This window comes from Perognathus longimembris, chromosome 15 (assembly GCF_023159225.1).
Source record: "Perognathus longimembris pacificus isolate PPM17 chromosome 15, ASM2315922v1, whole genome shotgun sequence".
Lineage (NCBI taxonomy): Eukaryota > Metazoa > Chordata > Mammalia > Rodentia > Heteromyidae > Perognathus > Perognathus longimembris.
This window is the reverse complement of record NC_063175.1, coordinates 59,637,656-59,662,138: the sequence shown is the minus strand read 5'-3', so window position 1 is coordinate 59,662,138 and position 24,483 is coordinate 59,637,656. Positions and strand designations below refer to the sequence as shown.

The 24,483-nt window shown below is 40.5% G+C and overlaps 1 protein-coding gene and 1 pseudogene across 1 annotated transcript; both read left to right on the top strand.

Moving 5' to 3' along the window:
* The first annotated feature begins 1,902 nt into the window (after positions 1-1,902).
* LOC125363958 lies at positions 1,903-13,138 on the top strand (annotated as a pseudogene).
* Positions 13,139-15,415: 2,277 nt separating this feature from the next.
* LOC125363820 (translation machinery-associated protein 7) lies at positions 15,416-15,748 on the top strand. Its single transcript, XM_048363106.1, has one exon. The coding sequence runs from the start codon at positions 15,432-15,434 to the stop codon at positions 15,624-15,626; it is 195 nt and encodes a 64-aa protein (XP_048219063.1). The 5' UTR covers positions 15,416-15,431; the 3' UTR covers positions 15,627-15,748.
* The last annotated feature ends 8,735 nt before the right edge of the window (positions 15,749-24,483 follow it).

Below are 24,483 nucleotides of genomic sequence, written 5' to 3'. Positions count from 1 at the left end.
AATGTCCTTGGTCAGGCCCTTTCCGGAACCTCTTTGAACATCATTCACTCTCCTGTAACCAACTTTTCCCTGGTCTGCTGCCATCTGTTCTGTTGAGCCCATAATAAGCACTCAGTAAACATCTACATAATGTTAGACGACCACAATTTGCTTTCATTTCCTACAAGAAGTAATAATTGATGGAGAATTTGCTCTAATTATATATAAATTATAATTGAATTTGAGTCTAAATTATAGCAGTAAAGTATGATGTCCATATATATATATGTATATACATATATATAATTGAGAGATTATTGATGGAATGAAAAGTTAACTGAAGCCTTCCAGTCTCCCCTCCATGCAGATGATGCAGTAGAAGGTATCTATTCCCACTTCTCAAAATGACAATCTGTGTACCTCTTCTGGCCTTTACTCTTCTTTCTCATCTGTCTCCCCATCATCACAGCTCTACAAAAACTCCTTGGTCATGAGATATCCAAGAATGAGCTTTTGTCTTCATATTTGTGGACCTATCTTTCCTCAGTAATCACCCTGAGCACTCTTTCCTAAAGCCCTTCCCCTTGTTCGCCCCCAAAACTTGTTCTTCAGGCTCTTGCACAGACTTAATCCAGCCTGTCATCACCCCCACACCTTTCTCAGCCCTTCTTGATAGTAGTGGTCCCAAATTCTTCCTGCATTCCTCCATCATTCAACACGTTTCACTACTCACTTCCTGTGCCAAGCATGACACTAAATATTGGAAATCCCATGACTTTCATCTTTATTCAGCATATTCTCCCCCTGTTAATCTCAAGTACAGATTCAGACTTCATGATTTCAATTCCAAACCAATATCACACTGAATGTGATGGCATGCAATCAGCTCAGGCAGAAATATATCAAGTTTGCGACCAACCAAGCTCACACAGCAAGATCCAAAATGAAACAAAGCAACAACAAAAACGTTTTTAAGAAATAGCCACTCTTTTCCTAAGTTTCCATTTTATTTTTCTGGCTACCACATGAACAGTTGAACTTGTGTCCCACAGATATATTAGCTTCAAAATGTTCTGAGTCACTCCCTCAAATTGCCTTTCAGTAGGCAGTGTGCTCCCCTTTCTTTCCCTTCCCTTTTCCCATTTCCAGTTCTTCAATTCACATTCTAAATACTCCTCAAACCTGCTCCCTCACAGCCCTGTCACCACTGTATAGATGAGAAATGGAGCCTTGTACACTGACACAGACTCCCACCTAAACTCCAGTTTGTCCCCCAGATACATTCCCACTTCACCATCTATCCAAAAGCAAATCTAACTATGCCATGCCCTTCTCTTCCCTTCAACCATTCCAAGCCACCCTTCCATGATTATGACCAGTTGATAGGCATGATGGGTAATTCCTCAGGTTTGGCTAGACCCCAGTCCCATCTCCTGCTCCAGAAAAAAACTATGCAACACCTGTTCATGGGATTCCTGCTCCACTACTTGAGTTAATTTCTACTTTGTTGCTTCTTAAGTCTGAGTTCTGCTGAACCTCTTCTAGGAAGGTCTTTCTGATCACCAGACACATACCAACATTCCTCAGTGTGCTAGTATTTTCTAGCCTAACAATTATCAAAAAGAATAAAGCAAAATGGAGGCAATTGTAAGTGGACAATGATGAGAATTATGAGGGAACTGCAGAAGATTATAATAATTTCAGGGGGTCTTGTTCCATTGTCTTTGGTGGGAACTTTCTACTAAATGAGTTTCTTCCTAAAGGCTTGAATCAGCTACCTATTTCCTAAACTGGGATGCTTGTAAACTCTGAAGTTTGAGGTTCATTACTGGTAAGTCTTCCAGTGGTTGGAATTCTGAGTTGCCTCTTAGTCATGAGACCAGGTTGCAATGCCTAAGAACAGTTTCTCATGTGTCTCTTTCAATGGACAAAATCTTGAAGTTGAAATTCATGAAGAAGTTGCTTAGGAAAATGTGTCAAGACAAATTTAGCTTTTTGGAGGCAGGCCTGGGTAAGTATGAATCCCAACAATATTTTTACCAGTGTGTTTATAGTATGACAGAGTCAAGAAGAGGTGAGATTCCCTAAATATGTAAGTCATCCCACTGTAAGTTGCTAAGGAACAATCAAAATGCTATAACAAAATAGCATGTTCTAAGTGGGTTATAAAAAACAAATTTTTGAGTCTAGAAGGTCAAGAACAGGGCACTGGCACTCACTTCCTCATGGAAAGCCATCTGATTATTATAATCCCACAAAATATTTGTGATAAGTCCCCCTTAGACCTGATTTAAAATCAAGGCACTAATCCCACCCATGGGAACTCCACCTTCATGACCTAATCACCCCCTAAGAGCCTCTATCTTTATTTTGTAGACTGGCTGCTTCCTCTCATCACCCCAGGACCTCCATGGGGTTCTTGCCTTGGGTCTTGCCTTGTGCAAGTTGTAGAGGAGGCATGAACAGTACCCAGAGGTGGGGGAATTATATCTGATGCTTAACTGCCCCAGTGAAGCTGAGATAAGAAAGCATGTCCCTGGGTATCCTCACTAGTTCAGACCTGGGAGACTCATGGAAAGGAGAGAAGCAGAAAAGGCCATCTAGTAGCAGGAGAAAGGTGGGATTGTCTTCTGAGATTAAGAGGTGGAGGGGAAATGGCATCCTGGACCTGAGATTCAGCTTCTAGCTGCAGTCAACGTCTTTTGGTCACTACCAGGCAAAATTGCTAGGGATTAAAAACCTTTCTGCCTGAAGAAATAAAACAACCTTGATTGATATTTTTTTTGGTCAGTTGTGGGGTTTGAATTTAGAGCCTGGGCACCCTCCCTGAGTTCTTTTGCTCAAGGCTAGCAGTTTACCACTTTGAGTCACAGCTCCACTTCCAGTTTTCTGGTGGTTAACTGGAGACAAGAGCCTGACAGACTTTCCTGTCTGGGCTGGCTTTGAGTCACGACCCTAAGATCTCAGCATTCTATGTAGGTAGGATTACAGGAGTGAGCCACCAACACCCAGCTATAGAGAGATCTTTAGGTCAAAATTGGATCTGAACTCTGCTTTTCAAGTTTTTTGTCCTTTTCAAGTGTCTAAAGAGGGAACACAGGTGGTAAATCAGACCTGAAAGTGCTACAGACACAACAATTTTCTACTTGCTTAGTAAATGCCAGGCCTCATATTAATAATAGCATGGTGATAGGATAAGATTTTCATATGAATTATGAGAAGACATAGTATTTTGCTGTTTTACGGGATAACTGTTTTTTTTTTTCTGGAGCAGAAAGCTGCACCCAAGAGGAATTATAAGAATAACTTTGACTGAAGGAGCCCAGGACTTTCTAACAATTTTCCTACTGTTATCAGTGGTTGGGGTGTTCCAGATGTGCCTTAGTTCTTTGTGTATAGCATGTAAATTTAAAAGGAAGGAAAAGAACTACATATGCTTTATTAGCAACACATCAATATGTAAGGTAAGCAGCTGGATAAAGCTGGAAGCATCAAAGTTTTTTTTGAGTCTGGCATTTTATTATCCAATAGGCTGGGGTTACTATGTGGCATGAAACTGAAGTCTTTCCCTTGTGACCCTCTTAAATAGTTGACAACTGTGTAGTAGCTGCCTGAAAGTAGGAAGACATATAGCTACACTTAGGAGAAGGTAGAGGCAGTGCCTGTATATCCCCCCCCCCCTACCCCTTTGCCCTTGCAGATTGGGTGGCTGTAGCACTACCTGTAGAAGATCACCTAGCAGTCATTAGTCCTCATGGAGCAAGCCTCACCTTGTTGGAGGGCGTGTTCCCTAAAGATAAAGAAAGGGTAGCATTGTAGCAACTATAAGAGCTATGGCTTTTGTCAAAAAAATGCTTCAACCTGTCCTGGAAATGGACACAGACTAAGTGAAACTATTCTCTTGGAAGAAGAAAGAAGGATAAAATTCACCAGGAAGAGTTCAAAGGGCTCTGAGGTTTGAATTCTGACATGGTCTACCTTTATAGACTTTTTGCAACTTAGGTTGCAGAACTGAAAACAACCTCGACTGTGCTTTTAAAGTTTTTGCACCAATATTGACAAGAAGTTCTTCAGTACTATGAGAGGTAGTTTGAGATTCTTTCTGAAATAACAGATTTAGTTGAGATACACTTGACATTGTCCAGTGCCACCAACCTACCTTCTGGCAGTGCTGATGAGTGAGGTACAGAAGATTGTATCTTCCCACTCAAAACCAGGCTGGTAGCACATGTTCTGCCTTTTCAAAAGTTTGCTTAAGGTAGTGACCTTGGTCAAATGTGTTGGTTGCCATATGACCATCTAGAGAATTTTCTGCAATGTCTACAATTCTTTTTCCACAAGCCATGTTCTATACAATCATCACTTCCCAGGAAACAGGAATGTAGTGGACACTGCCCAATGTGTTCACTTGGGAGAGAGTCTGAACAGAAATGGGAACTCCTCCTTGCTTCCAAAGTACCCCAAACTCATGTTTTAATGACATAGAGAGGAAAAACAGTGGGTTTTTTTTCTCTTCTTTCATTCTATAATCTATACAGAAGACATATTTGGCCTCTGGTTACCAGGAAGTACGTGGAAATGTTTCCACACCAACAATCAAACAATTCTGAGTGAACACCAGCTACATGTCCTCTCAACCTGTTCATTTCTGACAATTTACCTGAACATCCTATCACACAGGTCGCAGGTGTGGTCCTGGGACTACTTCCCTCTTTCCAGTGCCAATATCAAGGCCCAGTCATTTTAGTCCCCCTCCTGCTTAACCTGCTCTAGTTCAGAGCTCCCACTTCCCCTCCTAATAGTGCATTGATTGGGAAGAGTGGCTCTACAAACTGGGAAAACACGTTTCCTAGTGAACACCAGATGGAAGAAATGCTTATGGCAAAGGCTGTGGGTTAGAGTGCCACGCCCACAGGAGGCTCCACCCTCCAGGGGCTTCCAGGCTCAGTCACTCTGTCTCTGTCTCTCTGTCTCTGTCTGTCTGTCTCACTCTCTCTTTCTCTCTCTCCTCTCTCCTCTCTCTCTCCCCCTCCCCCAATTTAACAGCCAGCTCATTAACATAATGGAAAGTACTTAGCATTTTGAAAAAGCCAAAGATTCTAGCCATGTTAGCAAAAAAAAATGAAGACTATTCTGGGCACTGATGGTTCATGCCTGTAAACCTAGCTAGTCAGAAGGCTGAGATCTGAGGTTTACCGTTTGAAGCCAGCCCAGGCAGGCAAGTCCATGAAATTCTTATTTCCAATTAACCACCAAAAAACCCAGATGTGAAGCCATGGTTCAAGTGGTAGAGCACTAGCCTACCACTTAGTGCCCAGGACCTAAGCTCAAACCCCAACAACAAAAAGTTGAATACCAAATATACCTAATTTTTACAAAGTTTGTACCAGCTGCTCTCCAGGTACATGCCCCCACATTGCTGTGGAGAGTGTCCATTATCTTAGTGCTTGGGCACAGAATGTGGGGCTCCTGGGGTATCAGAATAGAATCTTGTAACCTTGGGCATTTCCTCTCATGTTATTTCCAGCTCTGCTAGATGCATCAGTAACAGTCTCTAGAGCCTTGAATGCAGGGAGTTCCCTAAATGAAGCAGCCATCAGGCTCCCACCTTGGGCAGAGGCAGAAGTATAGGGCTCAGAGTGCCGCTGTGATAAAAAGCAAAACACAGAAAGGCACTGATCTTCAGAAAGAAGAATCTGCTTGCTGGGAAGTGTGTTCACACTCAGCAGCAGTGCCCATCTGAGCTTCAAGAGGAAAAAAAGGAGAACTGGCCTAGTACATGCTCAGCACCTGAACTGAAGGTATATATGAGCAACATTCCTGGACCAGTGTTTGGAAACTGAATTCCCTACCCTCCAGAGCCTATGCACACTGCACCTGGGAGTCAGCATGGGAATTATGTGGTTAGGCAGCTAGGAAAAGAACCTTCTTTAAAATAAAAGACTTTTTTTAAAGCAGTTATTAATTAGAAAAGGGGGTTTCATTGTAATAATTCCATACATGTATACAATGTATACTCTCAATCACTACCTTTTATCCTCATTCTTAAAAACATTTCAAACAAACTTGATCGTTCTGTTTTATACATATCTACAAAGTACTTGAACCATACTTGCTTTCATTTACCCTATTCATTAATTCTCCCCACTCTTTCTGGTACCCACTCCCAAAACAGACTGCCTCACTTTCCTGTCATTCATTTTTAAAAATTTTAATGCATATTAATTTTACAAAGGTACAGTTTTACCTTAATTGTAGAGTAATGTACATTAGTTGTACATGGTACAAATTGTACCATGGTTTTATCACAGCATTTCACACATACATATAACTTAGTCAGATTAACTTGCTCTATTGCTCTCTTTCCCCGTCTCTCAACTCAGGAAAGACCCCTCTGCTCTGTGTTTGGTTCATAGATCAATTGTACGGCAAGATTCTCCCTACCAGTATTGCAGGGAAAGGAAGTATTTTCCACCCGAGGGCCCAGAAAAACCTGTGGATCTGCAATACTACCTGTGTGGCATAGGGGAAGAGGTTGGGCAAGATAGCAGCATTGGGGAAGGAAGCGTGGTGACTATCAAGAATTGATGGTGTTAACTATTCCTTTGAATGATACCAATTAAGTTACCCTGCTTTGAATATTTAAGGGTATATCTGAATGTGCTCCCTTGGAACACACTTAACCTGGATTATCTTGGTTCTCTTTCATAAAAGAATAATCTCTTTTCTAGCATAGCTTCAAGATCCAGTATTTAGTATGCCTGTCTATCAGTAGTCTATTAGTAAAGAGAGGGCTGCCCAACTATTTGAAGTAGGGCCACAAGTTCTGCCTTGTTTTTGTTCTAGTGTACTTTCAAAATGTTCTGCCTGAACAAAAAATGCTGGACGGGGTGCGGGGAAAGAGGAACCCTTCTCCATTGTTGGTGGGAGTGAAAATTACTACAACCACTTTGGAGAACAGTATGGAGGTTTCTCAAAAAGCTCAATATAGACCTACCCTATGACCCAGCCATACCACTCCTAGGCATCTATCCTAAACAGCAAGTTCCAAGATATCAAAAAGACATTTGTACTTCCATGTTTATCGTGGCACAATTCACAATAGCCAAAATATGGAAACAACCCAGATGCCCCTCCACAGATGAATGGATCCAAAAAATATGGTACCTTTACACAATGGAATACTACATAGCGATTAGGAATGGTGAAATACTGTTATTCGCAGGGAAATGGTCAGAACTCGAACAAATAATGTTGAGCAAGACAAGCCTAGAACACAGAAAACAAAGGGGCATGATCTCCCTGATATATGACTGTTAAGAAAGGGAGACAGAGAGACAGTAGAGACCAGGTCTGTGAAACCAAAAACTGATTGTCAAATGGTATTTCCCACAGGATTGGGGCAGCGACCCAACAGTATGTAACTAAAACCAAACAACTACTCAACATATAAAGGTCAAAAATAGACCTCTCAGGGGAATACAATAGCTCAAAAGCTATGTATGTAAGTTCATGTAAGACTACTGTCAACATATTGTCTAATATCGCCATTACATTTAAAGCCCTAGGCGAATTTTCTTGGGCTTGGCCACGTGGCTACTGTATATGTTCTTGATACATTGTATATTGTTTATATGTCTACCTGACCTAGAGAAGGGAAAGAAAAACAGGGCGTAAGATATCACAAGAAATGTACACACTGCCCTACTATGTAACTGTACCCTTTTTGCACAACACCTTATCAAAAAAATTTGTGTTCAATTAATAAATAAATTAAATTTTAAAAAATCACATAAAAAATGTTCTGCCTGACTAGATGCTATACCTATAGTCTTACCCACTCAAGAAACTGAGATCTGAGGATCATGGTTCAAAGCTAGCCAAGGCAGGCAAGTCTGTGGGATTCTTATCTCAAATTAACCAGTAAAAAACTGGAAGTGGAGGTATGGTTCAATGTAGAATGTCAATGTTTAATGTATAATGCCAGCCTAGAAAGAAAAAGCTAAGGGACAGTGACCAGGCCCTAATTTCAAATCCCAATACCAGCACAAACATATGTATACACACAAAATGTTCAGTGTTGCAATTGGGCTAAAAGACTTTCATTCTCTTGATCCTGGGTTTAAATCAGGCCTCCAGAGTTATGCTGGGTTCCTTTGATATATCAGGTTTTTGTTTACTAGTTTTTTCCTTCCTGGTGTAATATCTTCTTTCTTCAAGATATCTGAGCTCAATCCATAATTAAGCAAAAAGACAGATAAGAGAAAGGGAGCTACTCTTTTCCCTTTTTTTCTCCTTCTTTTTTTCCCCCTGGGCCAGTTCTTTTGACAACAGGAGAAACAAGGCTGTTATGCTCGGCTTTTGCTTTTATACTGTGAGAGAGAGGCTATATTCTAGTCTGTCTCTATGCTCTGGTAGGCCTTTTTTTGTCTGCACAATGAATTATGGTCTAATGAGTCTTTTCTAGAAATGTTTTAGGATTGGCTCTTAGAAGTTTAACCTCCTTTTCTGGAACTTTTGGCCTAGGTTTGCTAGGAGAGGGATATTTCAGGTGCCTAGCCAGTTCTGTCAGTTTTTGCCACCCAGGCAGGACTCAGTCGGCACTTGATATAAGTCAAGTTGATATAGGTCAGTGCTATGGGTCAGAAGTGAGTCAAGTGCTCCCCAGGCCTTCACATGTTGAAGGGCAATCTCTCCTGTGAAGTAGTGAAAGAGTCAAAACCACATGCATCAAAGGTATTTAGGGATAGGAACTTGGAGAGGTGATTAAGATTTGATAAAAATCATACTGTAATCATTCAATGAGTCCCAGTCAGAAAAAGAAATACTCCTTAACTTCCTGCCTAACATACCAAGTATGTTATCAGCTAAATAATGCTGGCCCTTGCATCTTGCAAGAGAAGAATCCAAGCAAGACATGAGAATAAGTCACAATAATAGGAAAGTCTATCAGAAAAGAAATACAGCAGAGAAAGTGAGCACATGGCATAGGCATGCCATGAAGAAGATGGCACTTCAGCCAATCTCTAGCATCCTGACCATCTTCTTTGTTCCTGACCTTGGCTTTGGGTTAAATAGTAGTAATTGGAGTCATTGAAGATGACTTTCTTATTGGTGGTCTCCTGAAAATTGTGACATCAAATATTTACTCATCCATACATATTTCCTCATTCTTTTGTCCTTTTTACTTTCTCCTGCCTCATTTCATTGCTAGGCAGATTTTAGTTTATCAGCTTCTCTTGCCATCTGCAAGCTGTATAGACAAGCCTGCTTTTCTACTAACTCAAGATTGAATCCTGGTGGCTTCATAACAGAGAGATGGGTTGAAGCTCAATGACAGAGAATGTACTTAGCAATTTCCAGCACCAAAAACAGATGAAGAGGAAGAAATGGAGGAGGAGAGAGATACCTACATATTCACACATGCTCCCTGTCTCTGTGTGTGTGATGCCATGAGCGGATATTGAGGGAGGTGTGTGTGAAAGATAAACAGGAGTGGAAAGCAGGAAGAAGGGGTGTATAAACAAGCAACTAGAAAACAAATGCAGTTGACTGTTGCTGCAGGTGAGGACTCACCAAAGAAACAAGTCCAGCCAGGCCATGGACTCACTCTTGTAATCCTAGCTACTCAGGAGAGCAAGATCTGAGGATCACTGTTCCAAACCAGCCTCAGCAGGAAAGTCTGTAAGACTCTTACTTTCAATTAACCAGCAAAAACATGGGAGTGGAGCTGTGGTTCAAGTAGTAGAGTGTTATCCTTGAACACAAGAAAGCTGAGGGACAACACCAAGGCCCTCAGTCCAAGCTGGAATACAAAAACAAATAAATAAAACCAAGTCCAGTTGCTGCTCCTTAAGTTTGTAAGTGTGTTCATTGGCTTAAGCTCAACAATCTCTTAGCAAAATACTTTTTTATTCAGAATTTCATCTAGTTAAAATTCCATACTAATTAAAAACTATTGCTGTTTGGTTCTTAGAAATTTTACTGCTTTTCTTTCTAAAAACTCTCTCAGAAGAACAATTATACTCAACTAAATGCTCATAGAGATGCTACAGAAGACCCAAACCATCTATGAGGGTTAATCTTGATTGCCAACTCAATTGGAGCTGTCAAGGAGATTACCCTGTGAATGTGGAGAGCCTTAGTAATAAAGGAGAGACTATAATAGAAGACAAAGAAAGGAAGAACATCAGAAATAAAAAAGCATGGAGGTAGCCAATGTTAGGGGTACTTGTCTGTAATTCTAGCACTCAGGAATCAAGAAAACGGCAAGCTGAGGCCAGACTGAGCTATATAACAAATTCTAGGCCAGCCTGAGCTTCAAATTGAGACTCAAACACACACACACACACACACACACACACACACACACACACGGAATGCAGAGAAAAATAGGAAAGCATCCACATCTCCAGCTCTGATGGCTGAGGGCAGGGGTGAGGGCAGGGGTGAGGGTAGGGAAACCCAAAGTCTTGACCACAGGTCAACCTGGAGAGTGCAGGAAGCCCAGTGACAACATACTGGCAGTCCACAGGACAAACTCACAGTTCACAAAGCCTTACAGCCAGTGGGGAAAGTTCATCTGTGGTGCAATTTGTTGTGTAGCTCCTCATACCTCAGAATGCTATCACCAGGGGCCATCATGAGAGGGACTTGTTATTTGAGATTGAATTAGTCTGGAGATGCTAAAATAAGGAACAATTAAAGGCCAGACAGCCTACTACTGTAGCCAAATAAAAAATGATCATAAGAGCTATCTGTAGAGAAGTGGAAGGCCTCACACAGACCCTGTGAGAGGTTTGAGCAGCAGGAAACTCAGACTAAGAAGAGCACATAATTGCTGGCCTTGCCCTGTGTAATAAGGAGAGAGACCCTGCCACCTGTGTATTATAGCCAAAGCCTGTGGCTGGTGATTGCTCCATCTCTAAAGCTGCCTCCTTGCTGCCTGTGGCTTGTGGCTGATTTCAGAGCAGTCAGCCTAAGTCTAGTGGATACCTTGGTCTCCCCAGCTTTTTCCCTCCTTCAGGGTGGCTTACTGCTGAGTAGGGTCTGAAAACACTGAGACTGGCAGGTAGAATGCATGCCTACTTGGAATCTACCCCTCCAGTACAGAGCTCAATGCTCTGCTTGCTTCTTCCACTCTGATACACTGAAGAGACACACTTCCATGTGAACACTGGTCTGCCCCAGGTTACACCGACTGGAGCACCTCTGGAGTGAGTGGGAAACTCCACTCTATGGGCCACAAAGCTCATTGTGATCAGTAGCCTCTCTGAGTACTCCAGGAAGGGATGCTTCTGACATGAATGCAGCCCTGTCCCTGCCAACAAGTACTTGCTCAGTAGATCTTCAGCCTCCATGCAGTAGTTTCAACTGCTTGTTGGGAACAGAGAGAAAGTACAATAGACTCCAGGTATGACCCATTATCCAGCCCCTCTTCCCAGGTAGATTCCAATATTAAGGGACCCAGAAATAAGCTTCACTAATCTTTTCTCTTTGTTTATTATTGAATATTGCTCTTATTTTAAACTTTTTAATTTTTATTCCTCTTCTTTTATATAATTTTATTTACATGTTCTTTATTTTGTAATTAGATTTTTTTGTTGGCTGTGAGGCTTGAACTCATGGCCCAGGCACTGAGCTTATTTACTCAAAGCTAGTCATCTACAACTTGAACCATAGCTCCACTTCTGGCTTTTTGGTGGTTAATGAGATTTTTTTTCTCCTGTGCTGGCTTCAAATTACCATCCTCAGGCCTCAGCCTCTTGAGTAGTTAGGATTATAGGTATGAGCCACCAGCTCTTTGCCTGTTAATTATTTTAACTTCATGATCTATTCTACATTATTTTGTCTGGTTGTTGATGTCAAATTAGTAATCAGAAATTGGGTTTTTTTATTATGTTTCTATACCTGATTTGTTTTGGTGGTGTTGCTGTTTTGGCAATGATTTCTCTTGAATGATACTGGGGAGTAAGCTCTCAAGAGAAAGTTACTTACTAAGAAGTTACTTACAAATAAATGTGGAACAGATATCCATCCCAAAATAGGCACTAATTTCAACATATGGAAATATTGAGAAAAATCAAAGCAACGGGACTTCAGCAGATAATTTCTCAAATGAAGGGGGAGATGAAGCAGAAGAGGTATTTAGAACATCAAATAGACATGATCATAAAAAGCAGCTCCTGGGGGAGCCTCCGGCTTTTTCCCAGAGCCGGCAGGGCCAGGGCGGCCTATAGCCTGGGCTGGGCTCCGACGCTCTGGGCGAGAGCCCCCTCCGCGACGGCGGCGCTGCAGTTGCGGTGCTGGAAACGGCCTCCGGTCTGCAGGACCCCGGAGCGGGGCTCCGCCGCCCTCTCCAGTCCACGCCCGCGGCCAACCCCGCAGAGCAGCCGTCGGAAAACGAAGCCGCCGCCCCGGAGTTCACCAACAGGAATCCCCGAAACCTGGAGCTCTTGGCGGTCGCCAGGAAGGAACGGGGTTGGAAGGAAGACCGTGTGGCCCTCCCGAGAGTTCCGGCACCGGTTACGAGTTACGAGGACTCAGCGCCATGTGGAAGGGATTGTCGAGCATCGAAACGGCCAGGTGGCGGTTTCGGCATCCACCCGGGAATGGGCCACTAGAAAGCATCTTTACAGTACCCGGAACGTGGGGGCTTGTGAGAGCCTAGGACGAGTGCTGGCACAGCGATGCCTGGCGGCAGGCATCAATTTCATGGTCTACCAACCAACCCCCGGGAGGCGGCCTCAGACTCGGTGACACGTCTACACAATGCCATGACAGAAGGTGGTGTGGTACTGAAGGAGCCTCGGAGAATCTATGAGTAAAAAGAAGCATTGTTTTGGACACGTGAATACAAGATTTACCAGCCACCGCAGCCGTGGAAAGAAAGCATCTAGAACAACCAGCTTGGAGTTGAGAGCAATAATGTAACAGAGGAAGATTATTTGTAGTTAGGCCTTCCTGGTACCCCTCATCTGTGTATGGCTCTAGTGTCCTTTTTAACCAGGGCTATTTTTTCCCCTTCCTTGGGCCTATCAAGTGTTTGTAGATACTTAACCTATTGCTCAGTATCTAAGGGAAATGATCACCAGTGACAGGTTATTAGATGGCAAAGTTGTTTGTAAGTTACAAAATAAAGGTATATTCTTAAAAAAAATAAATAAATGAAAATAAAAAGAATCTCCTCACATCCTACTATCATATTAAAATGCCAATAGTGCAGAGTGAAGAAAGACGGCAAGAAAGCAGTGTCAAGTTACCTACAAAGGATAAAAGCAGACTCAACAGAAACCCTAAAAGACAAGATGGTATGGTCCGATATATTTCAAGTCCTGAAACAAAAGAATTACTGAGATTATACAACAAAGTTATTCTTTAAAAACAAAGGAGAGGGCTGGGAATATGGCCTAGTGGTAGAGTGCTTGCCTAGCATGCATGAGGCTCTGAGTTTGTTTCCTCAGTACCACATAAACAGAAAAAGCTGGAAATGGCACTATAACCCAAGTGGTAGAAAGCTAGCTTTGAGCACAGAGGCTCAGGGACAGAGCCCAGGCCTTGAGTTCAAGCCCCAGGATCAGCAACACACACATACACACACCCAAAACAAAAGAGAAATGAAAACATTTTGTAATAAGCATAATCTAAATCAATTCATGACTAGGTAGCCCACCATGAAGAAGATTACATAAAAAAGGAAGAAAGATAGGGCTAGGAATGTGGCTTAGTGTCAGAGTGCTTGTCTAGCATGAACAAAGTCCTCAGTTCAATTCCTCAGTACCAATAAACAGAAAAAGCTGGAAGTGGTGTTGTGGCTCATGTGATAGAGTGCTAACCTTGAGCCAAAGAAGCTCAAAGACCGAGCCCTGGCCCTAAGTTCAAGCCCCAGGACTGGCCAATAAACAATAATAATAAGGAAGAAAGATAAACATAATCATGGGGCCTAGGAAAGAATAAATCTCATGAAAAGAATAAAAATGAGAATTAGGAAAGAATCAAATATTATCAACCCAGTAAATCAACTAATCTCCAATGTGAATAAAGAAAAAAATTAATATATTTCTTATTTCCAAGAAACTATCAAAAAAGCCAGACATGGAGCTGTGGGTCAAGTGGTAGAGTGCTAGCCTTGATGAAAAGAAGTTCAACTATAGAACTTAGGCCCTGAATTCAAGCCACAGGACCAGAAGAAAGAAAGAAACACAAGCCTGAATGTGTTGGTTCACACCTGTAATCCCAGTACTCAGGGAACTGAGGCAAGAGGATTGTGAGTAGAAGATCAGACTAGGCTGCATAGCAAGACACTGTCTCAAAAATTGACAATGAAAAATATGAAAATGGGAAGACTGGGTTAACCAACACCATTCAACTGTTTGCTGTCTTCAAGAAACTCACCACATTGGCAAAGGCATATAGACTGAAAGTGAAAGGAAAGATGATATTCCAAACCAAAAAAAATCCCAAAGGAGGGCTGGGAATATGGGTTAGTGGTACAGTGCTGGCCTAGCATGTATGAAGCCCTGGGTTCAATTCCTCAGCACCACATAAACAGAAAAAGCCAGAAGAGGTGCTGTGGCTCAAGAGGTAGAGTGCTAGCCTTGAGCAAAAAAGAAGCAAGGGACAGTGCTCAGGTCTTGAGTTCAAGTTCCAGGACTGGCAAAAAGAAATCCAAAAGCAAGTAGGAGTAGCTATATTCAGTCTGCTTTAAAAAAATGGATGAATCAATGCTGAATTCTTCTAAACCTTTAAGAACGAACACAAATACTCCTAAAACTATTCTATAAAATAGAAAGAGAAGGTGCACTTACCGAGTTATATTATGGTTTTAAGATAACCTGGATGCCAAAATCAGATAAGGACACAATTTAAAAACAAAATTATAGATCAAGTTCTTTGATGACTATAGATAAAAAACCATCAATAAAATACTTTCAAGTTGAATTCAACAGTATGCTAAAAAGTTCATACACCATGATTAAGTTTTCATTTCAAACTATAAATCAATAAATGTGATATAACACATAAGTAGAATGTACAAAAATCATATGATTATTTCAATAGATGCAAAGAAAAGTCTATGACAAAATTACTGAAAAAGAATTTGAAGAAGACAATAGAATATGAAAAGTCATCCATGTTCATAGCATTGGCAGAATTAATATTGTGTAAATAGCCACATTGCCAGAAGACATCTACACATTCAATGTACTACCCATCAAAGTTCCAATGTTATTTTTCACACAATAGAAAACAATCCTAAAATTCATAAGGAAGCATAAAAGACCCTGTAGAGCCAAAGCAATCCTAAGCTAAAAGAGCAATGCTAGAGTTGTTAAATTATATTACAGAGCCATAATAACAGCAAAGAAAAAGCATGGTACTGGCACAGAAACACATACAAAGACCAATGGGAAAGAATGCAGAATCCAGCGGGCGAAGGCGCGGCTGGCATCATGTCCGGCCGCACAGGTGGCAAGAAGAAGCCCCTGAAGCAGCCCAAGAAGCAGGCCAAGGAGATGGACGAGGAAGACAAGGCCTTCAAGCAGAAACAGAAAGAGGAGCAGAAGAAAGTCGAGGAGCTGAAAGCCAAGGCCGCGGGAAAGGGACCCCTGGCCACAGGTGGAATTAAGAAATCTGGCAAAAAGTAAGCTGTTCCTTGTTCCTGAGATGATGGTGACCCTTGATTCCATTCCCACGAAGCATCTGGATTTCCTGTCGTAACATCTCTGCCACCTAGAGGTAGAATGAAGTTTTTGGCTAGGACTCTGAACATTAAAAATAACCTTTTAAGACAAAAAAAACAAAAAAAAAAAAAAACAATCCCACAGTGGCTCATTCTATAGTTTGTCAGCCATTCCCACCTCAGCTGTAAATTGAAAGTAAACCCAGCCTAGGTTTCTGCCAGAGTCTGCTCTTTGTTCTACTCTTGCATTCTGTATCATCTTGAAATTAAACCAACTCATTTAAAAGGCAAAAAAAAAAAAAAAAAAATGCAGGATCCAGAAATAAACACAGCTATATAATCGGATTTTTGACAAAGGTGCTAAAAACACACATATAATGGCACTGGGACAACTGGATATCCACAGGTAGAAAGCCCTGTGACAAGAGCCCTGTCACTCATCCTGCACCAAAAATATCAATTCAAAATGTACAACCTAGGGTGTAATAAATAAGACAAGAAATGTACTCACTGCCTTATTATGTAACTGTACTCCCTCTGTACATCACCTTGTCAATAAAATTTAATTTAAAAATGTATGTAGTACTAGAATTCCTAGCCAGAGCAATTAGGCAAGAAGAAAACATAAAGGGTATCCAAATAGGAAAAGATAAAGTTAAACTTTCTCTCTTTGCAGATGGCATGATCCTATACCTAAAGAATCCCACAGACTCTACTCCCAAGCTACTAGAGCTGATCCAAAACTTTGGCAAAGTAGCACAATATAAAATAAATCCTCATAAATCAATGGCTTTTATAAATGCCAACAACCAGAAGAGTGAGGCTGAAATCAGAAAAGCAACACCTTTTGCAATAGCCTCAAAAAAACAGAATACCTAGGAATAACCTTAACCAAAGACGTGAAAGAACTCTATGAACTTGAAAGAACTTGAAAGAACTCTAAGAACTTGAAAAAGGAAATTAAGGCAGAACTCAGGAAATGGAAAAACTTCCCATGCTCCAGGATTGGGAGGATTAACATCATGAAAATGGCAATATTACCAAAAGCTATCTACAAATTCAATACAATACCCACCAATATCTCAACACCATTCTTCAATGAAATAGAGGAAGCAATTCAGAAATTCATATGGAACAATAAAAAACCCCGAAGAGCAAAAACAATCCTAAGTAGAAAGAACAGTGCAGGAGGAATATCAATACCAAACTTGAAGTTGTATTACAAAGCTATAGTAATAAAAAAAACAAAAACCAGCTTGGTACTGGTACAAGAACAGACCCAAGGACCAATGGAACAAAAGTGAAGACCCAGAAATGAACCCACAGACCTACGCTACCTAATCTTTGACAAAGGAGCTAAAAATATAGGTTGGAACAAAGACAGACTCTTCAACAAATGGTGCTGGCAAAACTGGGTCAACACCTGTAACAAACTAAAACTAGATCCCTATTTATCACCCTGCACCAAAATCAATTCCAAGTGGATCAAAGACCTAGAAATAAAATCGGATACCCTGAAAACACTACAAGAAGGAATAGGAGCAACTCTAGGACTCCTTGGCACTGGAAGAAACTTCCTCAACAAAGGCCCAGAAACGCAGCAAATCAAAGAAAGGTTGGACAAATAGGACAATATCAAACTGCAGAGCTTCTGCAGGGCAAAGGACATAGCTTCCAAGATAAACAGAAAGCCCACAGATTGGGAAAAGATCTTTATCAGCCATACAATGGACAAAAGGCCTGATATCTAAAATATAGACACAACTCAAAAAATTAAATTCCTGGGACTGGGAATATGGCCCAGTGGCAAGAGTGCTTGCCTCATATACATGAAGCCCTGGGTTTGATTCCCCAGCACCACATACATAGAAAATGGCCAGAAGTGGTGCTAAGGCTCAAGTGGCAGAGTGCTAGTAGCCTTGAGCAACAAGAAGCCAGGGACAGTGCTCAGGCCCTGAGTCCAAGGCCCAGGACTGCCCAAAAAAATTTTTTTTTTAATTAAATTCCTCCAAAACAAGCAATCAAAGAACTAACAGCCCTCTCAACAAATGGGCTAAAGACCTAAAAAGAAACTTCTCTGAAGAGGAAATGAGAATGGCCAAAAGTCACATGAACAAGTGCTCTACATCACTGGCCATAAAAGAAATGCGAATCAAAACAACATTGAGATTCCACCTCACCCCACTAAGAATGTCCATTATCAGGAAATCCAATAATAACAAATGCTGGAGATAATATGGCCAAAAGGGAACCCTACTACATTGTTGGTGGGAATGCAAACTTGTTCAACCCCTCTGAAAAGCAGTGTGGAGGTTCGTAACAAGGCTAAACATAGAACTCCCCTACGACCCAGCAGCCCCACTTTTAGGCATCTACCCAAAAGACTACAAGCAAGACCACACTAAAGCCACCAGCACAACTATGTCCATGACAGCACAATTTGTCATTGCATGGAACCAACCAAGATGCCCCGCAGTAGATGAGTGAATCAGAAAAGTGTGGTACATATACACAATAGAATTATATGCTTCCATCAGAAGGAATGACACTGCCCCATTCATAAGGAAATGGAAGGTCTTGGGAAAAAATCATATTAAGTGAAATGACCCAGATCCAAAGAAACATAAACCCTATGGTGTCCCTCATAGGGAATAGCTAGTACATGATTAAGCTAGTCATGGTAGAAGACCAAAATACCCCAGTAGCTGCACCCATATGACCACATAAGATGATACCAAGTGAAATGAACTCCACATTATGGAGGCAAGAGTTATACCACTGTTGTAATTATCATCATCATCCCATGTGAAACTGTACCTTTTGTATTTTTTTCTTGTCTGTTTGTTTTGTTTCTCTTGTATTCCCTTCCTGTGGTTGTACCCCCACTACCACTATATCTCATTCGAATACCCTAGATACTGTTTATACAGGTATTAGAACTGGGGAAGGAAAAAGGAATATCAAAATTGAGAGAAAAAGGACAGAAGGACAAACCATTCCAAAAGCAATACTTACAAAACCATTTGGTATAAATCAACTGCACAACTTGGGGGGAGATGCAAAGGGGGAAGGCGGAGAGAGGAAAATGAGGGAGGAGGTAACAAGTTGAACAAGAAATGTACTCACTGCCTAACATATGAATCTGTTAACCCCTCTGTACCACACTTTGACAATAAATTTAAAAAGTTAAAAAATGTATGACCTAAAGCTTTGACACTATTAGAGAAAAACAAGTGAAAACACTTCAATACATAGACATAGTTGGTGAGTTTCTGAATTGACTGCTAAACTCAGGAATAGCAAGAATTAACAAATGAGATTACATCAAATTAAAAAGCTTTTGTACAGCAAAAGAAATAATTATCAGAGTGAAGAGATAGCCTATAGAATGGGAAAAACAATCCCAGCTCTGAATTTCTAAATTAATATTCACAGTATATAAGAATACAAATATTGACCCAGGTGCCAGTGTTTTATGCCTATAGTCCTAGCTACTCAGGAAGCAAAGATGTGAGGACTGCTGTTACAAGTCAACCTTGACAGGAAAGTCTGTGGAATTCTTATCTCCAATTAGCCACCAAAAAGCCACAAGTCGAACTGTGGCTCTACATCACTTGAAATCATCATGTAACTTTTATGCTTGGCTTCTTTATGTGATATATTACACTTACTGATTTACATATGTTGAAACATCCTTGCATCTCTGGAATCAAACCAACTTGACCATGGTATATGACTATGAATGTGCTATTGAATTTGGCTTGTAAAAATTTTACTAGGAATTTTTGCATCAATGTTCATCGAAGAGATTAGCCTATACTTTTCTTTGTGTGTTTCTGTTCAGTTTTAGGATGAATATAATACCTCATAGGAGGGATTTCTTGCCTTTGTATTTCACAGACAGAGATCAAGGAATATTGGGTGGAGTTAGTTCTTGAAATGTCTCATGAAGTCAGCTGCGAATCCATTTGGGTCTTTCACTTTTCTTTGTTGGTAGACACTTTGTCATTGTTTCAGTATCATTTCTTGCTATGTATGTTTAAGTAGTTTATATCTTATAGGCTCAATTTTTGTAGGGCAACCATATCTATAGATCCATCCATTTCTTCTAGACTTTCAAATTCATTTGAGTATAGGTTTTTGAAGTATTCCCTCATTCATTGGATGTTATTTTTGTTATTCCCCTTTTCGTCTCTAATTTGTTAATTTGAATCTCTTCCTTTCTTCTGTTCTTGAGATATTTTTTAAATGTGTGTAAACTATAAACCTTTCTTTTAGTATTGCCTTTGCTGTATCCCAAAGGTTCTTGTAAGTCATTTTTAAATTTTCATTAGATTCCAGCAATTTTTAATTTCTCCCTTTATTTCTTCAGTGACCTACTAGCCACTTAACAATGTGTTCAGTCTTCATGTGTTTAAATATCATCTGTAATACCTTTTGCTGTCAAGGTCTAGTTTGATTACATTATAGTGTGATAGAATAAGGGGACTTATTTCAATTTTTTTGTATTTACTAAGACTTACTTTATGTCCTAGAATATGATATATTTTGAAGAAAAATCCATGAACTTGAGAATGTGTATACTAGATGAAATACTTTCTGGATATCTATTACGTCCATTTGGTCTATAGTCTTATTTAGTTCTGTGTTCTTTGTTGTTGTTTTGTTGTTCTTGTTTTTGGTTTGGATGGTCTATTTGTGAGGGTGCGGTATGGAAGTCCCACACTATTATTATTATACTGGGGTCTGTCAGAGCTTGGAGTTGAGAAATGTTTAATGAATCTGGGTGTTAAGAATTTTAATTTCCACTACGTGGTTATATATGTATATATATACTGTATATGATTTTGCTACACTGGGTATTGTATATATACCTACCTGATCTAGGGAAGGGAAAGAAAAAAGAGGGTATATCACAAGGAATGTACTCACTGCCTTATTATGTAACTGTACCCCTTTTGCACAACACCTTGTCAACAAAATTTAATTAATAAATTTTTTAAAAAAAGAATTTTAATTTCCAATTCATTTCTTCTGTTAATATGAAGTGATCTCCTGCCTCTGCCTCCCAAATGCAGGATTGAGGCATGTGCCACCAGATCTGGCATTATAGTAAGATTTCAAATAGAGAAACATGAGTCCTGAAATAATTCCATTTCATTAAGTCCAGAAATGATTTTAATAACTTCATTTCTTTTCCCCCCCTCTTTTGTGCCAGTCCTGGGGCTTGAATTCAGGACCCAGACACTGTCCCTGACCAGTTTTTAAATTAAATTTTATTGACAAGGTGATGTACAGAGGGGGTACAGTTACATAATAAGGTAGTGAGTACACTTCTTGTCATATTTGTTGCACCCTTCCTCATTTTTCTTTCCCTTCCCTAGTTCAGGTAAGCATATATACAATATCCAGTGTACCAAAATCATATACAGTAACCACGTGGGGTACACCAAAGGAAATTCACTTAGAACATTAACTGTTAACAACAACAATCCTCCTGTGTCCTTCTCTTGGAGTTCTTTTTACTTATCCTCATCTTATATAATCACATGTACACAGCTGTTGCGCTACTGTGATCCTCAGATAGGTCTATCCTAGACAGGTTTATGTTTGTTTAGTAGTTGTTTGGTTTTAGATACTTAATGTAAAGTGGCTGACCCAAACATGTGGAAATACCATTTGAAAAGAAGTTTGTTATTTTGCAGACCTGGTCTCTACTGTCCGGCCCCCCTCCTCCAACAGACATATTTCAAGGAGACCATGCCCCTTTGTTCTCTGTGTTCTAGGCTTGTCTTGATCAACATTATTTGTTCAAGCTCTGACCATTTCCCTGTGAATACCAATATTTTATAATTTCTAATCGCGACGTAGTATTCCATTGTGTACAGGTACCACATTTTTTGGATCCATTCATCTGTAGTGGGGCATCTGGGCTGTTTCCATATTTTGACTATTGTGAATTATGAAGCAATAAACATGAATGTGCAGATGTCTTCATGGTATCCTGAGACCTGTTGTTCTGTCCCTGACCAAGGCTAGCACTCTACCAATTGAGCCACAGCTTTATTTCCAGGTTTTTGTAATTGGAGATAAGAGTCTCATAGACTCATGGACTCTTTCCTGCCTGGGTTGGCTTTGAACCAAACCTCAGAGCTCATCCTCCTAAGTAGCTAGGATTATAAGCACCAGCCATGGGAACCTGGCTACTCATTTTTCTTTTTCAGTGTTTTGGTTACTTAAGGTCGTTTGTAATGTTGTACTAACTTGAACATCAGATTTTCCATACCTATAAGAAAAAAGATCATTGGAATTTTAATTAGGACTGTATTGGCTATTTTGGATTGTTCATTGTTTTCCAGCCCACAAACCTGACTACTTTGCACTAGTTTAAGCAATGTTCTATAGTTTTCTGTATACAAGTCTTTCACCTTCTTGGGCTTATTTCTGTTCTGGATGTGTGTGAGGGGTATATTACAAATTTAAAAAATTGCCAGTCCTGGGATTTGAACTCAGGGCCTGAGCACTGTCCCTGGCTTCCTTTTGCTCAAAGTTAGCACTCTGCCACTTGAGCCACAGCGCCACTTCTGGCTTTTTCTATATATGTGGTGCTGAGGAATTGAACCTAGGGCTTCATGTATGTGAGACAAGCACTTTACCACTAGATCATATTCCCAGCCCTAAACTTGTTTTTTAATTTTTTTGATTGCTCTGTGTATAGAAACACAACTTTTTTGGTATATTAATCTTAAACTCTGCTAATTTGCTGATCTGTTAGCTCTGCAAGCTCTGTAAATTCTCTGAGATTTGGATAAGGAGTCATCTGAAATAGATTTTCTCTTTTCCACTTAGGATGCTATTTCTTTCTTTTTTCTTAACTAATTGCTCTGGATAGGAGGTCTAGTCCAATGTTGGGTATCAGTAATGAAGTATCTGCCTTGTTTTTGATCCTTAGGAAAAAGTTTTCAGTCTTTTATTGTGTATAACATTAGCTTTGGTTCTTTCTTTTCATTCCTTTTAGTTTTTTGAGACAGAATCTATCTATCTATCTAGTGCCCAGGCTGGCCTGTAACTCTCCATATCCTAGGCTGCACTCAAACATGAGATCCAACTGCCTCCACGTGAGTGCTAGAATTACAGGCATGTGGCCATCACACACCAATTTTTTTCTTTTGAGAGAAACAGATGGAGACAATTAGTTATAGATGAAGACAGAGCAAGCCAGAAAGCACCTAAGAATTTTGGCAAACCTCCAGAAGTTATGAAAAGGGAAAGGATTCCTCTAGGAGTGAGATGGCAAAGTACCACCACCTTTTGTGTGTGCGTGTGTATATACCAATCCTGGGGCTTGAACTCAAGGTCTGGGCACTATCTCTGAGCGCCTCGTGTTCAAGGCTAGCACTCTACCATTTGAGCCACTCTGTTTTTTTTCTGAGTAGTTTATTGGAGATAAGTCTCATGGACTTTCCTGCCTGGGCTGGCTTTGAATTCTGGTCCTCACATCTCAGCCCTGAGTAGCTGGGATTGCAGATATGAGCCACTGGCACCTGGCTCACCCGCACTTTGACCTTCTAGATGGTAAGACAATAAATTTACATTACTATAAGCTACCAAGTTTGTGACATTTTATTACTAAAATTCTAGAAAGATAACACACTGTATTAATAACACATTGATCTGTAGTTTTCTTTGTACTTTTTTTTTGGCCAGTCCTGGGGTTTGGACTCAGGGCCTGAGCGCTGTCCCTGGCTTCTTTTTGCTCAAGGCTAGCACTCTGCCACTTGAGCCACAGCACCACTTCTGGCCATTTTCTGTATATGTGGTGCTGGGGAATCGAACCCAGGGCCTCATATATACAAGACAAGCACTCTTGCCACTAGGCCATACCCCGAGCCCCGATCTGTAGTTTTCTTTTTAAATCTTTTATCAGTGTAAGGGTGATGATGTACAGAGGGGTTATAGTTACATAAGTCAGGCAAAGAGTACATTTCTTTTGGGATAATGTCATCCCTTCCCTCAATCTCTCCTAGTTTTTCCCCTCCCATTCCCACCCACAAGTTTTACAGTTCATTTTCAACATAATGTCTAATTTTGATAAATATTATTTTATATGATCCGAGGCACATAGGCATTGTGCCTTTGTGTTCTTCTCCTGAGAGTATCCATTCTCCTTTGGTCTCACTATGTGTGAATGCCTAGAGTCTTGTATAATTTATCCCATCTCAGGGTATTTTACATCTAACTTCTACATATGAGAGAAACATGTACTGTTTGTCTCTGTGAGCTTGGCTTGCCTCACTTAACATGATTTGTTCTAGGTCCATCCATTTTCCTGCAAATGACACATTATTCTTTCTAATGGCTGTGTAAAAATCCATTGTGTGTAGGTACCATTTTTAGATCCACTCATCTTTTGTAGGGCTTCTGGGCTGTTTCCACAACTTGTGAATAGTGCAGCAACGAACATGGATGAGCAAGTATCTTCATATCTTGGTTCGTGGTGTTCTGGGTAGATGAGTGGTATGGCTTGGTCATAGGGAAGGTCTATGTTTAGTCTTTTGAGGAACCTCCAGACTGCTCTCCAGGGTGGTTATACTGGCTGTCACTAGTAGTTGTCAGATCTCACTGACAGTTACTTGTTGTCACTGGGGGTTGGGAGTTGTCAATATGGCACTTCCAATTGTTTGAAGGTGTAAGCAGAGTGAGTTCCAACTCAACACACACTCCTAGCTGAAGCTAAGCAAGGTGGCATGCTGTGTTCTTATTTCAGCCCAAACCACAAAAAAGCATTCATCCATTCCATGGTTGAAGTGTTTTTTGTTTGT

Excerpts from the sequence above, each read along its gene's own strand:
- LOC125363820 (XM_048363106.1), top strand. The coding sequence starts at position 15,432 with ATGTCCGGCCGCACAGGTGGCAAGAAGAAGCCCCTGAAGCAGCCCAAG.